Source organism: Manis pentadactyla, chromosome 4 (genome assembly GCF_030020395.1).
Source record: "Manis pentadactyla isolate mManPen7 chromosome 4, mManPen7.hap1, whole genome shotgun sequence".
NCBI lineage: Eukaryota > Metazoa > Chordata > Mammalia > Pholidota > Manidae > Manis > Manis pentadactyla.
The window spans coordinates 43,670,502-43,688,349 of record NC_080022.1 but is presented as its reverse complement, the minus strand read 5'-3'; the positions used below and the strand labels follow the sequence as shown (position 1 = coordinate 43,688,349).

General features: G+C 39.1%; 1 protein-coding gene across 2 annotated transcripts in view; it reads left to right on the top strand.

Moving 5' to 3' along the window:
* Positions 1-17,848, top strand: part of IFT25 (intraflagellar transport 25) — a 68,216-nt gene that overhangs the window by 26,103 nt on the left and 24,265 nt on the right. For both annotated transcript variants that reach the window (XM_057500229.1, XM_057500228.1), the window contains exons 4-5: positions 244-312; positions 3,504-3,547. In XM_057500229.1, coding sequence (XP_057356212.1) covers positions 244-312; positions 3,504-3,547 — 113 coding nt within the window. The remainder of the gene's footprint in view (positions 1-243; positions 313-3,503; positions 3,548-17,848) is intronic.

The following is a 17,848-nucleotide window of genomic DNA, read 5'->3' as shown; positions in this document are numbered from 1 at the left end:
ATTCAGAAAGGCTCCACTAACTCTGTGTTTTATGCTTGCAAACATTTGTAAGATTATAGTGACACAATACTGCATTTTACCATAGGAACTTAGGGAGAAACAGAGTGAATTTTCTGAACACGGTGTTCTTGATCCCAGTATTTTGTGCAGTCCCACCAATGCCTCAATAAGGGAAAAAAATACAGGGACAGCAACACAGAATTAGGTAGCTAATTAACACTTTATTTTGTTTATATACGTCAGTTCAGACCTTGAGGATTGAAAAGAGCACGTCTAAAGAGCCAGTGGATTTTGAGCAGTGGATTGAAAGAGGTATGTGATTGCTTCACCAGCATTGCTCTGAGCATAAGGGAGTACAGAATTATCCTTTGACTCTGTATTTCCAATTGGGCTGCCTTTTTTGTGAAAAAAGTGACCTAAATGATTCTTGTGACATAATGGGAGCCTAGAAAAGCTGAGTTCAAATACAAGACTGCTTCTTCCCTTACTGGTTATGTAACTGTTAACCTGGTACTTAATTTTTCTGAGTTTTAGAATCCTCATCTGAAAAATGGAGCTGATACCTTCCATTTAACTTTTTTGTGAACATAGCATCTGGCATATAGTAGACAAACAATAAATACTAGTTTCTCATCTTTCTTTTCTCCCTGATTAATGGTATCATTTAAATATCAGCAGCAAGGGGGTGAGGACTTGATAATATGGGTGAATTTTGAAACCACAGTGTTGTTTATGTGAAACTATCATAAGATTGTTTATCAATGATACTTTAATTTTAAAAAGTTAACAAAGCATGATTTTTCCCTTACATAATTAATTTAAATTAAACATTTCACAATATATGACAAATGGGAAAAAAAATATCAGCAGAATCAGTAACCTCTAGTTAAATGCTGCATATTGCCTCCATGGCTCCATCTCCTATCCTTCCCAAAATGAAAATAATAGTAAAGGAATAAAAAGCATAAAGCTATAAGGACAAGAAAATAAAAACAAACAAAAACAGGAAACCAAACAGATAAGAATCAATATGTATTAGGGAAGAGAGGACACAGATGGAAGAGAAGTAACTTCTTTAGCTGAATGGATTAGGTTATAACCTGAGTGCCTACCACAAAGAATATCAGTGAGAAGCAAGCCAGTTTGCCCAACATAACTTAGAAAGGTCTAGAACGTGAAGGCAAAAGGTACCATAGAAAGTGTGAATGAGACATGGACCAGAAAACAAGGGTAATTAGTTGAATATCTATATATAGACTAGTTGGAACACTAGGCACCTTCTCTTCCACTGCAGAGCTAAATGACCACTCCTTCCTCCCACAAACCAACCCCAAGGGATTACTAGGAACATTGAATGTTGAGGCTCAGAACTCACGGAAACGAGGCATAGTACCATGAGTGAGACACGGAGTTTAAAACAGGGGGTTTTAGTGGAAGCCTGCGTATTGAATGGTGGGAACTTCTCCTGTGCTGTTATTTATAATAGTCGTCAAGAATATAGCCCAACCATCTTACTACACTGATGGACAGTGACTGCAGTGGGGTATAGGGGGGACTCAATAATAAGGGTGAATGTAGTTACCATATTGTTTTTCTTGTGAAACCTTTATAAGAGTGTATATCAATGATTCCTTAATAAAAAAGAAAAAGAAAAAGAATGAGAGGAATTATAAAAAAATTTTATTAAATAGAATATAGCCCAACCAAGAGATTGGAGGGTTCACTTTTGGAGAAACTGAATGGCCCCAGAAAAAAGGATCTATGGATATGATAAAAGCTAGCTCATTCCTGGTCACCCTGTTAATGTCCAGTAGTTAGCGAGGCTGGCTCATGCACAGTTTTCAAGTGATTTATTTATAAGTAACAAAAGACAGCCAAAGATTGCCAGACATTTGATGAAGTCCTTGAACCCTGAGTATAATCAAGCCTTTAGTTCTAATTCCAAAGGATAGAGGAACAAATTTAGTGAAACCAGGAGGAGGCAAGATGACAAAATGTGGGACATTCTACAAGACAACTGACCTGGTCTCTTTAATAAGTCAATGGCATGGAAAAAAATGTATGTGTGGGAGAGAAAACAGTCAAAATTGAAACAGACTTAATTCTGATTTGAATAAACCAACTAGAAAAAGACATTTTGGGGGACAGTGGGGAAATTTGAATATGGACTGGGTATTAAAGGATATTAAAATATTTTTAAATGTTAGTATAGTATGATAATGGTATTATGGTATGTAAGAAAATATCATTATTATTTAGATATGGATAATCAAATCTTTAGCAGTGAAATGTCATAATGTCTTATAGACTTGCTTTAAAATACTTCAGCAAAAAAAATTAGATGAATCAAGTATGGTGAAATGTTAGTAATTATAAAATCAATATGATAGGTGTATATGAGTTATATCCTATCTTCTTTTGTATATGTTTGAGATTTCCCAATTTTTCTAATTTAAAACAAAATAAGCAAATGAAAGAAGAGGTTATTAATAACTCCTGGTTGAGGGGAAGTTTTATAAAGAAAGAAAATTGATAGTAATTTATTACTTATATCAGCAGTAATATTTATGTAGCCAATAATGTAACCATCAAGTATTTCAAAATTGAGAGGATAGTAGGAAGAAAAAGTTGCAGGAGGAGGAGGAAGAGGATATTGGTCTGAGACCTAAATTTTTACCTACCACAATATGAAGTCAGCAAAATGTTGATAAATCAGGAAAAGGCATGTAAACATACTATACTTCCAGGAAAAACAGCTTAAAGAATTGAAACATTTACCTCTAGGGAGCAGGACTGGAAACGAAAGGAGAGGTCATGCAGGGGATTCCTGTTTTTCATTGCTTTAGGGAAGGTCAGGAAACAAAAGAAAGTCATATATATCCTTACTTCCCAGGGACTTCCCTTTCTGTGCTGTGTGCCTTTTAAAATAATGTACACTTACTACTTTGATAAAAATAAAATTAATTTCTATATAATGTCAGTATTTATTATTTATTATTATATCAATTAAATATTTCATGTTTCCAAAACATGTTTGATATCTGTCCTAAAATTATGTAAGTAAAGGTTTCCTAAAGTTGGATATCAGAAAATATCAATTCATGGGCCGCATAATCCAGCATCATAGTAAATTGGGCTCCAGTTGTCACCTATGAGAATGGTAACATGGCCCCTTTCAGGCTTGTAATTACTGTTAGTAGCTTGATGCTTAGGAGGTATTTTCACATTTTATCAATTCCCTTACCTTATGTTCCTTTACTGTAATAAACATTTGTATTTCTTTTTATTTATACTCACTAGAGATGTCCTATACATAAATGGTTTATTTTTCATGCCTTTTATAACAAACATCTCTATTTTCAGATTGAATTTTAACCCCCAAACACTAGTTAATCTAGTCTAACTAGAGTTCGTCAGACACCATATTTTGCTAAAAATAAATTTCAGTAGTTTTTCACATGTATTTTGAGCCCTAACTCATTTCTGTTAAATTTGTGTTTTAGATCTAGTACACATGGAGGGGCAGCTTCAAAATGAAGAAATTATGGTAAGTAAATATATTTTGTAGAGATAAACATTATCCTTAGTACAATATATTTAAATTTTAAACCTAGCTCCATAGTCATAAAGTTAATAAATGCCCTCATGATATTTAGGTTCTGAACCTAATCAACCTCAATAAATGTAGCATTGATAAATTAGGTTTTTATCTATCAGAGACACAGTGATAGCAAGGATAAAACAATTTGCTTATTGTTTTTGTTTTATTTTGTTCATTTATTTTGAAGTATTTACTTGCTTTGCTTTTCTTTCACTTGACTCTTTAAACCTTTTAGAATAGGAATCAAAAAAGAAGGATATGCCAAAATTAGATGTTAACTTAAGCATGAAAAGACAAGGGAGTTCAGATAAGGGGAACTAGAGCATAGGATCAACAACAATAATCCAAAGACAGATGAGGTGGAAAGAGAACCAGCATTTTTCTACAACATTCCATTGGGCTTTGCTTGTCAAGTGGAATGAATGCCCATTGATGAGGAAGCTGCTGCCTCATCAGGAGTTTCTCTGCTCCTACTAGTTTGTCAGGCCCTGGTTTTAGATGAACATAAAAAAAGTGAAACAACTGAATGTGTGTTTTTTAGGTGGTAGAATTTGTTTGATTAAGATTTCTCTAAATGGGAGGTTAAAGAGGTACCTTGTCCAATAAGTTTCCTTCTCCACAACTTACTGGGAGCTGCTATGACATCAGTGTTTCACAAGATTCTGTAGGAGGTTTTTGAATCCTATTAATTACTTTATGACTGGGAAGGCCAGTGGGGCTCAGAAAAATGATTAATTTGACTGAATTGTATCCTATTTTCTCCATCTTTACTAATGGGTTATGATTAGTAAGACTCTGCTAACTATTTTGTTTCAGGACTCACTGTGCATCAGAAGGGTCACAGCATTATAGAACATTTGGAAGGAAAATAGGAAGGGAGGCTAGGCTAGAAATCACCCATAATTTTATTACAGCTTTTACTAACTTTCTTCTAGTTGTCAACCATATGTATCACATAGTTATATAATAATATATGAGCAGTTTTGCATCTCTAAACTAATATAACAAAAGTTTCATAATTATAATTTTAAAATTAAGTGTATGCAGATAGGCAAATGTTAACTGATTTCATTTTTCCTCCTGCTGTCATCATACTACTATAGGGGACATCTTATATATGTTCCTGCTACCACAATCTTCACCTTTTAAATTATTTTCTAAGATTAAATTTCAAGGAGTAGAATTACTAGGTCCACAAGTATAGACATATTTATAGCTTCTTATGTATATTGTCAAATTGCTTTCCAGAGAAATTATATTAATGTGAAAGTGTAATAGTGTTTCAGGGTAGTATATTCTGAGGCATCATCAAACAAAGGAAATCTCTTATCATGGAAAATACTTTAGAAAGACACTTTTAAGAAATTAATTAGAAATGTACACTTGCAATTTTTAGCTTCATCTGCTATTTCTCATCAAACCAAGGCTGATACTCATCAGAACTTCTGATAGCTTCTTTTCTGAACATTATATCTTATTTATTTATGTGTTTAGAATATTATTTTTGCATCAAACCCTTTCTTCTGCTGACTGTTTAACAGCTAACTAGAATTGCTAAAAGCATCCCTATTGATTTTTCCCCTACAGGCACAGGATGGTCATGCCACTTACTTGAGATTCATTATCATATCAGCCTTTGATCATTTTGCATCTGTGCATAGTGTTTCTGCAGAGGGAGTAGCAGTCTCAAATCTTTCTTAGTAATTATAACAAAATACTCTTGAAGGATTTTTAACAATATATTTATTTAAACATAAACTTGTTGATATACTTTATTAAAGGGATTTGTAGCAATGTGTTTTAGTTTTCATTTATTTTCTCTTCAACATTTTGTATAAAGGAATTTGGCTCATCAGTCAGCAGTGATGACCACCATGTGGACTATAAGAAAGCTCTTGCTTCAATATACAGCTTAATAAAGGAAATGACCTTACATGAAAACTTAACTGATAATACATTGTATCCCCATAGCATCTAACATGGTGCCCTTCAGATCTCAGTGCATTAATTTTTTGATTTGATTGATGAAAAAGGCTAAAAGTAATATTGACAGTAAACAATGTACAAGTTCAGAAAAGAGAAAGTACTTATGGGAAGGTTTATTGAGGCAATGGAACTTGAGCTGGGTCCTATATGATAACCATTTGAATTTTTTCTTTTAACTTAATTTTGTCCTGATTTGAAAACCTCAGAGAAGAGTTAGGAAACACATGATCTTACTTCTCATAGACAACCATTCCTTTGTTGGGGTGGGGGAGGTAAGGAACAGGATGGGACATACTGGGGGGAAATAAGACTTCTTTGAATATTCTTTACTTATATGTAGCTTGACTTTGGAAGCATAAATAACTAATATAGCCAAAACTTGCAATAAAATAAATTCCAGAACATTGGAAACAAACAGAAATATGTGAACCTAACTCTATCACAAGTTGATAAAAGCACAGGAAAAAAATGGCATTGGAAGATAGTATTTTGTCTGTACAGTCTATATTAGTCTCTTAGGGCTACCATAATAAAGTACCACAAACTTGGTGACTTTAAACAGTAGAAACTTATTTCCTCACAGTGCCAGAGGCTAGTAGTCTGAAATCAGGGTATTGGTAGGGTTTGTTCCTATTGGAGGTTCTGAGGGAGAATGTGTCCCATGCCTCTCTCTTCGTTCTGTTATTGTTGTCAATCCTTTAGCATTCCTTGGCTTTTGGTACCATAGCTCTAATCTCTGCCTCCATCATCATATGGCATTCTCTCTCTGTGTCTCCACATCATCTTCCTTCTGTGCATATCTGTTCTGTGTGTCTTCCCTTCTTATAAGGACACCAGTCATATTGAATTAAGGCCCTCCGCTACTCCAGTGTGATCTCATCATAACTAACTACATCTTCAGTGACCCAATTTCCTAGGAACATCACATTTACAGGTACCAGGGGTTAATAGTTAAACATATCTTAAGGGGGTTAAGACTTAAACATATCTTTTTGGAGACACAATTCACCCACAACACAGGCTTAGTGAAATATATTTGTGATGGTTAATTTTATGTGCCATATTGCTTGTGTCCACAGTGCCCAGATATTCACTCAAATATTTTGGATATTTCTGTGTGGGTATATTTTGGATAAAATTAACATTTAAATTGGTGACTTAGAGTAAAGCAGATTGCCCTCCATACTGTGGGTGGGCCTCATTCAACCAGTTGAAGAACTTAACAGAAAAATACTGACCTCCCCTAAGCAAAAAGGAATTCTGCCAGCAAATGGCCTTCAGACTTATACTGCAACAGCAGCTCTTCCTTGGGTGTCCAGCCTGCTAACCAACCCTACAAATTTTGGACTTGCCAGCCTTCATAATCATGTGAATCAATTCTTTAAAGTCAATTCCCCCCATTATAACGCACACACACACACACACACGCACGCACACCACCACCACCACCCCCCGCCCACACACAGGTTCTGTTTCTCTGAAGAACTCTGACTAAACAGATTTTGGTAGATAAGGAGAGCTTCAAGGAATCTTAGACTTCATTTTATTTATTGGTAGCAATATTATACTTTATCTTGAAACTATTTTAATAGCCTATATGTGTTAGGGTAATACAAATAAATTATTATGATAATGTGGTTAGGAATCAAGATTATAGTTTAAAAGAAAGAGATGCAAGTATAATATCAAAGATATTAAGTAAATTCCTTATGGTTTAATTATAATTGAAAATACCAGTATAAACTCCCTGTCTCTAAGAATACATACTTCATTTGTCCACTGAAAATGTCTAGAGGCCGTGACATCCAAATAATAGTGAGTACACCAAGTACCAAGATTATGATCTCTAAATACCCTTCCCATTAATTGGAACCAAGGTTTTTTGGAGGAATAGCTGATTCTAAATCTGGGACAAGAACTACATAAGATGAGACTAGGACATTTATTGTACCAGAAAGTAAAGACAGGTGAGTCATGTCAAAAGGATATAGGAGCCAAAATAAGGCATTCTTATTGGCCAAAGATGGGGCAATTTGAGCAGAAAATAAAATAATATATGCAGTTCATTGAAACATATTTAATATATTTTTTTAATGAATTCATTTTGATATGAGAAAGTGAACAAAAGAGTAAAACCAAACAAAACCTTCACTGGACACCATGAGAAATAATAGGCAAAATTTTGCCTTTGAAATTTTCTATTTAAGAAGAAAGAATTCTGTTGTGTATAAACTATATTTGTTATATATTTATATCCCTAGTAAATAAGAGAAAGTTCTTTGCACAATTCCTGCTAATAAATGTGGAAGGCATAATAGAATCAGAAAAATCATCAGGTGAAATAAATTTTATGTAGGCAACAAACAAAATTTATGTAAAACAGCAATTTTGTTTGCTCACAATTCTGTGGATCTGCTGGCAGTTTTTTCCAATTTGTACCTGCTTGGCTAATCTCTGTGGTGAGCTAGCAAGTCCACTGAGGTTTAGATAGTCGTGGATGACTTCACTCTTTTATCTTACGGTGGGCAGGTTGGTTGGTCTAGGTGAACTATTCATCTCTGCTCTAAGGGGTTTCTCATCCTTCAGTTATAGCTCAAACTTCTTCACATCATGGTCTCAGCATTCTAAAAAGTGGTAAGAGAGGGACAACCCCAATGCATAAACACTTTTTAGTCTCTGCTTGCATCATATTTGCTGTTTTCCTATTTCCCAAATCATGTCATGTGGCCAAGCCCAGAGTCAGAACAAACAAGGCCCACCCAGGGGCATGGATACAAAGAGGTGTGACTAAATTTTGTGAGGAGTGAGGTGACAGCTATTAATGCTACAACACTACAGTTAAATGCCGTTTGCCTCCTGATGTGACGTGATACGAACCACACAGTTCAATCTGTGAAGTGCTGTTGCCAAAATCACTGAGCCTGAATTGAGTCAAGCCCTAAGGTTAACTTCCATTTTCTGGAGGAGAGGATAGAGTTAACAAGTAAAATCTGTTTCAAGGGACAGAGGAACAAATAAAAGGACACCACAAAGAAGAAAATAGATTAACTGCTGTTAATGCAACTCACTGAAATGCTTAGGTCTTTGCCTTCTCTGCACTTGTTAAAATTTACTTCCTGGCCTTCTTTGTTTGGGTAGAGCCATGTGATCACTTCTGGCCAATGATGTAACTGACTTCTAGGCTGAACATTTAATTGCCTGCACAGGACCTTTCAAAGCCCTTTTCTCTCTCTTTGCCACAATGATCAGCAATGATGTTCTGTACACCAAAATTACTTCATCAATCTCAGTCTGGGAGTGAGACTGATGATGACAGCAGAGCTCCCAGTCTATCTGAGATGGGCATATAGAAGGAAATAAAGCTTCATTGTCTTAAGCTAATGAGATTTTGGAGTTGCTTTTTGCCCCAGTATAATAACCTGACCTAATCTGACAGATACACAGATGAATCTAGAATGTGGCTCAACCTACAGGACAAGTGACCTGGTTTCATCAAGTCAGTGGCAGGAAAAATGTTAATTAATTTAGGAAAGGGGTCTGGTTTAGATTTAAAGAGATGTAAGATCCCCAATAACCATATGCCATATGTACATCTTAGTTGAATGCCTATTTGAGCTAACCAACTGAAAAAAGGTATTTTTAAGATAGTCAGGGAAATCTGCTTATGGACTAGGAGTTACTATTCATTTTGCCAGGTGTCATACTAGCATTAAGCTTATGTAAGAAAATGTCCATATTTTCCAGAGAAACATGTAGAAGCATATAGAGATAAAATGACATCATATCTGGGGTTTTCTTTAAAATACTTAAGCAGGTAATTTTTAAAGGAAAAAGTGTTAGTTGAAGCAAATATGGCAATAAATTGTTGAATCTGAGTGTGGATATATGGGGCTTCACTGTACTCATACATTGATGTATGCTTGAAATTCTTCATAATAGAAAAATTAAATAATGCTACAGACGATAACTTTGTTCATAATTCTTTGCCTGCCCCTCAGATGATTTCCATGGAAATTTCCAGATTAACCAGCCAAAGTCAGAAACAGTTTTAAGGCTCTTGATACTTCCTGAAAATTTGCTCACCAAGATTTGTTGCACAAATTTACTCTTGGAAAGGTGGGTTTTAGATAAATAGAGGACAGTAGGAGAGGTATTTCAAGAGCAACATTGGTGTGATCAAGGATCACAAAACACATTAGGAGAGTGGCAAATATATAAGTCTGACCAGGGCAAAGAGTAAGACTAAAACGGTACATTTAACCAGATCAAAGAGAGCCTTTAATGCTTCAGATATTTCCCCATAACACTGGAGCCATATAAGGCTTTTGAGAAGGAAGGTGACTTAGAGCCACTGTGTTCATGTTCAATAAAATGAAATGCTGAGGATTTTCCTGTCGCCAACTCAATCTAAAATGTCAATAATTCTTTGGGTAAGAAACACTGCACCTAGGCTTCCAGATTGCTGGAAGACATCTTCAGAGGTTGTATGATTGATCTCCTTAGCACAAGCCTAGTAAATATCTCTAAGTCTTTTTTCTCTGTTTCTGTCTTCTGAGGATATAGAGAACAAGTTTTCAGAGTAGTACCTGTAATACCACTGTGTACTGTGTGATATTTGAAAACGGCATCCTTTAACCTTCATTTTCACCTTATAAAACCACTCCATGTTTCAAGCAATAGATATAATCTGTGGCTTTCTCTTTTGGTTTTCACTGCTGAACCCCATCATCTTTTTTGAGTCGCATTTGTCCCCAGTTGGCCTCCTGCATCCCCCTCATTTGGACTTTTCTCTAGCTGCCCAATTACTCCTGACTCCCGCAGTGCTCTGGGCTATATTTAGACCTTTGAGTTTGCCGTTCCCTGTGCCGGGAGGACTCTTTCCTTAGATATCTATTCAATTGGCTTCCTCATTTACTTCAGATCCTTGCTGAAAATCTCAGTGAGGCCTTCCCTGGTGTCCAGTATCAAAAACGAGAGTGTCTCCCTATCCCCACAATACATACACCCTTGCAACATAATGAACACATTCAATCTTCCTTCCCAGTTTTGTTTTTCATTTTCTGGGACTAGCCACCCTGTGCCCTGTGCTTCACAGGTTCTTGTACCTTACTCTTCTTTTCTCACTACCATTAGAATGCAACTTAGATTTGTTTTCCTTTAATGATATCCCAAGCACACCATGAAAGATGAGGGCAGTGCAGCCTCCTTTCAAGTGTGAAATGACTGAATTTCTTGAGGTTCCCACACCATTATAATGACAGCCCTGTTTCTCACTGTCTTGCCAATGGGTTTCAGCCCTGAACAAGTTCACTATGGATTCAGTGAGACCCAAGCAATGACAGTGGAATGTTCTTGGGGTGAAAGAGTTTATGTCCAATTTTATTCCCACTGTGGCAGGTCAATCACTAGAATCCTGTCCACTCAGAGTGAGTCTCCAGGCAGCAAGCTGGTCTCTTGCCTCTAGGCCTCTCTGCCCCTGCAGCCATCTCCATCTCTGTCCTCAGCACTGCCATCACTCCAGTCTTGTCTCTGCTCTCCTGCAGGCTTGCAGCCATGCCACCGTGTCACACAGAGCATTGGGTGGAGCTCTTTATATAGAGTCAATAACAATATATTGCCTACACGTGTGTAGGAGCTGGCCAACCAGGTCCAAATGAGAATCCTGGCCATAGGAAGCTTCACTTATCCACACTCCACCCCTCTAAGATTCTCGCCTCTCAATCTATGTGCCCTCAAAACTCTGCAATGGCCCCTGTGTGAGGAAGCTGGAACATTGTAACCGAACTCCACAATAACATAATACAATATACAAATAAAAAATTACAACAAATGATAATAACCCTCAAGCCTGAGGAGATCCATTGCCACCAAGTGGTCATCCTGACTGTATTCAAACCAGTTCTACTCAAATGAGTTAGCCAAAAGGACCATGGGTGGGCCTTACAACACCCACCTCCTCCAGCCTCTCCAGCAGAAGTCTTGGGAGACACACAGGCTGGTCTTGTTGCTTTGTCTCTGGCTTCTACTTCATCATCAGTGGTCAGAACCACTGCTCCAGTCTTGGTTGTTGCCACAGCTCTAGTAAGATTCTATTTGACTTTACATCCAATTTATTTCTGTCTGCTCCTGCCTTTATCAAATCAACCCACATCTGGGTCCTCATGACCTTCATGGGGCCCTTTAAATTCTTCCTTCGAGATCATACTTCCTTTTGTGCTTTCGTTACTTGAGACTGAGGATAGAAGCAGAGCTTAGAGTGCTCCATGACCTGGGGAGGGGGCTGCACCTCTCCTGGAGGAACCGGTGGTTGCCAAGTCTTTATTTCCTTTTGGGGTTTCCACCAGCTTTCAGCCGGGTGGGATTTCAACCAATGAGGGGCTGATGCCACCAGAACTGACAGGACCTCTACCCCCAGCTGTTCATCAAACTTCTGCTCCTCCATTTCTGGGCCTGATGGCTCTACTACACCTTCTACCTGCCCCACGGCACATGGCAGCCTGCGCTCTCATGCTGCTGCTTCTCATGCCGCTCCTTCTCGTGCTGCTTGCTCTCAGGCTACCACGACATCCTTCACCATTTCCACAACACCTCGTGGTGATGCCATTTCTGTCACCAAAAATTTTTCACCTCCTCAACAGAACCTCGCAGTCCACATTCTCATACTGCCTCTTCTCGCGCTTCCTGCAGGAGGGCGTCTTTCTCCCTTACAGCCTTTCTCAATATTGTGAGAAGAAAACTTCCCACCATTCCTGTGGCCTCACAGACACTCTGTTTCTCTAGGGAATTCCCTATTTTGCTGAGGGCCAACTTTACTGCCTCAGGTGTTGCCTCTACCCCTTCCTAGTCTTGGGCTAGGGCCCAGTCCTCTAAGAGGCAAGCCATGTTGGACCACATGTCCACTGGGGGGAGTGTCCCCCCATCCATAGGTGCAGCCTGCTGAAACACTCCTCCCATGAGGGCAGCCTATTCTTTTCCTTGCTCAATAATGAATCCTGCTGACTATTGCCAATTGTCTTGCCAGTGGGTTTCAGCCCCAGGCAAGTTCACTATGGATTCAATGAAACCAAAGAAATGCCAGTGGAATGTTTTTGGGGTGAAAGCATTTATACCCAACTTTATTCCCATGGTAGCAGGGATTCCCTGCTAGCAATCACTAGAATCCCATCCACTCAGAGTGAGTCTGCATGCAGCAAGCCGGTCTCTGCCCCTGGGCCTCTCTACCCTCATAGCCATCTCCATCTCTGTCCTTGGTATTGCCACCACTCCAGTCTCTGCTCCCCTGCAGCCTTGCAGCAGTGCCACCATGCCACTGTGTCACATAGAGCACTGGGCAGAGCTCTTTATATAGAGTCAATAACAATGTATTGCCCACCTGACCAGGGCCAGGTGAGAATCCTGGCCATAGAAACCTTCACTTTATCCACAATCACTATCTTACCTGTTTTTTTTCTTAATTTATCATGTATATTGCATTTATTTTCCTTATTTATCATGGATAGCATGTGTCTATCTTTCCCTCACTAGAATGTAAGTTCCACAAGGGCAGGGAATTTTGTTGCTTCTGCTTTTGACTGTATCTTTAGACCTTAGAACAGTGCTTGGCACAAGGATTTTCAATAAACATTTGTTGACCGAATAAATGAACCTGTTTATTTGCATGTGTATCTCTCTTTATACTGTAACATCCTTGAGTTTTCATTACAACTAGCTCATAATATATATATTTTTGGATCACTTACTCTGTGTGGACCAGAACCTATTACAGTGCCTTGCATCAAATTAAAATTTTTTAAGGGATAGATTTATTTAATAAACATATGTATTGTTTTAAGACATGGGTTTAATATTTGTTTAATGGGATGATTGTTTAATATTTATTAAAAATAATGGATTAAAAAACACTAGTAACTTTTTGACCATGTACTCAAGCAGGGTAAAGAAATATTACACAAATGAAAATTATTGTATCTATCACTCATTAATAAGACTTTATTTAAAGCATTGCACTTATGAGTTCTGTCTCAAGAATGCCCTTCTGTTGGGAGACTTTACCTTCTAGGTGATGTTCTAACAGCCTTTTGTAGCTTGACCTTGAGAGCAAGCCTTCTGAAAAATATGTGGCTGTGTGTGAAGTTTTAAACACACATAGTGCCTTTTACATAGAAATTCCATTTCTAAGAATATATTCTAACAGAACATTCTTGGGGTAAAAGGGTTTATTACCTGACTTGTTCTCCCAGTGACAGGTCCAGCAATGGAAGTACGTCTGCATCCAACAGTCTGCAGGTCCATAATCCTCTTTCATTTCTGCCTCCACCCAGACACTGGAAAGAGCCCTTTATATAGTGGCTCAGTCAATAATAGCTTATTGCCTATGGGTGTGGAAGCAGTAGCCTAGCAGCAGTCCAGTTACATCATCAAGTAGTTTAGGTTCAGGTGAGGGTCCTGGCCATAGGAACTTCAGTTTTCCCCACAAGCACCAACATAGCATCCACGACAGCAGTATTTCTCAAAGTGTCCCCAAACAGCAGCATCAGCCTCAGCCTCAGCAGAACTTGTTGGAAATGCAAACTCCCTAGCCCAACCCCAGATCTGTTGAATCAGAAACTCTGTGGATAGGAAAGGACCCATGAATCTGTGTGATTTGGATGTATACCAAAGCTTGAGAATCACTCTACTGTTAGCTATGACTAGAAACTAAAACAAAAGGAAACAGAAAAATAAAGCAGATACAGAACATTTGTTGCAAGAGAAATTACATAAAAAAGCACATCAAGAATTGAGACCCCCAGTTATCACTCAGAAAGACAAAAAGAGCTTAAAGAAGAATGTCTTGACAGAGTTTCAGCCTCAGGCAAGTTCACTCTGGATCTGGTGAAACTGATTAACAACAACGAAGTTGGGGGTAAAAGGATTTATACCAAGCTTTATTCTCCTGGTCAAGTGCTGGAATCACATCTGCCTCTGAAAGTCTGCATTCCACGTCTGTCTCTGCATCTAGACAGACAGAGCACTGGGTGGAGCTCCTTGTATAGTAACACTGACAATAATGGCTCATTGCCTACAGGTGTGTAAGCATGTGCCTGTCCACTAGACCAATTACGTCATCAAGTAGATTAGGGTCAGGTAAGGGTCCTGGCCATAGGAACATTCATTTTCCCTGCAGTCTGCTAGCTCACTTTCCATCTTCTGTGTCTTATAATTTTTCTTTATATCCTTGTATCTCTTTGTAGGGAAAATAGAAGTTCCTATGGCCAGGATCCTCACCTGACCCTAAACTACTTGATGATGTAATTGGCCTACTGGTAGGCTGATGCTTACATGCCCATTGGCAATGAGTCATTGTCAGTGTTACTATATAAAGAGCTCTGCTCAATGCTCTCCCTCAGAGGCAGAGATCGAGAGGGCTTGTTGCATGCAGACTGCAGAAGCAGAAGTGATTCTAGCACTCAGCCTGCCACCAGGAGGATAAAGCTTGGTATAAACACTTTTACTCCCAACGTGCTGTTGTTGTTATTTTGTCTCACCAAATCCAGAGTGAGTTTACCTGGAGGCAATCACCCAGAGGCAAGACACTGAAATAGAAGAGAAAAATAAAAGTATTTCAAGGGTGGAGCCACATAAGAAGCAAAGGGTGATGATGGTAATTGTAGCAGTGTTTAATTAGGAAAAGCGAAATCAGTCTAGATATATATTTAAATCAGAGAGGGAAATAATGCAGGGAATTTGTTAGAGTTGAAAAGCTGGGAAAACAAACAGGAGATGGGGATGTGACTCAGAGCTGGAGTCCATGAGCCACACTCACTGTTGACAAGTGGATGCACCATCACTGCCTCTGAACAGAAGCCCCCACCACTACAGCTGGTGACACCTGTGCAGCTACAGTGCACAGTCTTCTGCAACCTCTTGAGCCAGAAGGCAAGGAAATGGCTTCCCCTTTCCACCCACCTTCTAATTTCTCCCCAGAGCTTCTTACTGGTAGAATCTAACCAAAAGGTAGCTTTCAGGCTTCCAGCTCCCTGAAATCCAGAGGAGAGTATGGAAGAGTGGGGATGGGTGAAAACCAACAAACTCTATCTGCACAACAGTAACCCAATTAAAGAAGAATTGGATCAGAGAAAAGAGCTTGAGAAAAATCACAACACAGAATCAAAAACAACAAAGATTTTTTAAATAGTTATAGAGAATAGTTAAGGAAGAAAAGAGAATACAACATAACCTACAATTATACTTCCTAAGTAAGAGAATAGGACAAAAGGCAACAAAAAAGATGTTCAAGGCAACAGAAGAAAATGTTCTTGAAATTTAAAAAATGAGAATTGAATCTTGGGACCAAAAGAGGATACTGTAATTGCCTTAGTCTGTTCAGGCTGCCGTAACAAAAATACCATAGACTGGGTGGCTTATAAACACCAGAAATTTCTTTCTTACAGTTCTAGAGTCTGAAAGTCTGAAATCACGGTGTCATCAAGGTTGGGTGAGGGCCTTCCTCTGGGGTTGCAGATTTCTTATATCCCACATGGTGGAATGGCTCAAGCTAGCTGTCTTGCCAATAGGTTTCAGCCCCGGGCAAGTTTGCTATGGATCAATGTGACCAAAGAAATTGACAGCAAAACATTCTTGGGGTGAAAGGGTTATACCTGACTTTATTTCCAGGTGGCAGGTCAGTCACTAGAATCCCATTCACTCAGAGCAAGTCTGCATGCAGCAAGCCAGTCTCTGCCTCTGGGCCTCTCTGTCTGCACAGCCATCCTCTGGGCCTCTCTGCCTGCACAGCCGTCCCACACAGCCATCCTCTAGGCCTCTGTCCTTGGTGCTGCCACCACTCCAGCCTCTGCTCTGCTCTCCTGCAGCCTTGCAGCCCTGCCACCATGTCGTGCCCAGAGCACTGGGCAGAGCTCTTTATATAGAGTCAACAGCCATGTATTGCCCACAGGTGTGCAGTGAGTGAGTCAGCCAGGGCAAGGTGAGAATCCTGGCCACAGGAACTCTCATTTTATCCACACTAGCTCTCCAGGCCCTCTGTTATAAGAGCACTAATTCCAGTCATGAGGGCTTCCTCCCAAAGGATGATTCATTCATTGTCCCTCCCAAAACTACCCTAATACTGTCACATTGAGCTCTAAGATTTAGCATCTGAATTTGGGGGTGAAGGGATAGAAATATTCAAAAATAGCAGTATTACAGGAAATTTTGATATAGAACAATCAACATTGGACTATGTCTTGGTGAAGTTACTGAACAAGTATAAAGAAAGAATCTGACAGGTTTCCAGGCAGAATAAAAGCAATTCAAGTGCTGGGGAAATAAATTAGGCTGGCTTCAAACTTCTTCTGAAGTCTGCAAGGCAACAGAGGAGCAATGTCCACAAATCTCTGAGGTAAAGACTGAAACACAAGAATCTGAATCCCCACCAAGTATCCTGCAGGCAAAAGACAACAGCCTGGCAGTTACAAGCACGCAAGACTTCAAGGAATATAGAATGCAAGTGCCCTTGAAAAACCTGCTTGAGACTCTTGATGATGTAATCTATCCAGCAGATTAGGTATCCTGGAATCCTTCAGCAGAACACCTAACAACGCTGGATAAATTATCTTAACACACCTTTTTAAATTCATGGCTGAGCTTACCAGAAATGAAACAGTCTGTGGACAGGAATGATCTGACTCTAGGGAGGTGAACAAGCACTAAAGTCCCTGGGCTGCCCCAGGAACCTCTGCTAACTTCTGATAGTTGGAGCTTTGGTTTTTCTAGGCCTCTTGCCAGCCACATAAGGCAATGTCTTGCATCTGCCAGGATGGGATGTAGGCCCAAAGCCCCCACAGAAAGCCAGTGCCACAAAAGGCATTGCCCTCAGAGAACAAGTGAACTAGGAGAAAACCCCTCCCATAGAAAGCAGACAGGCATGTTGTGATGTATTTCCACCGAATCAATTGATGTTCTGAACGCAAACTTCTCAGAGCAGGGCAGGACATAGTGACAAGTTTCTTCCATTTACCATTACTTTACAATGTTACCTAGGAAGAATGGTTCATTCTTGTTATCCAGACCCAGAGAGGTCACCTTCAAAGAAAAGAGCCCTTTCTCCCATGATGAGTTAGAACCAAGTCCAAACCTCTCACAATCCCCTGCACATGGCCTTTTTCCCTCCTTTGCACATGTAGTTTTCTCCACTTAAATACCCTTGTCCTTTTCCATGTTCTCCAGGTTCCCATCCCTAATTAGGGAAGTACTGGGCATCCTTGAAGACCAAGCCCAAAT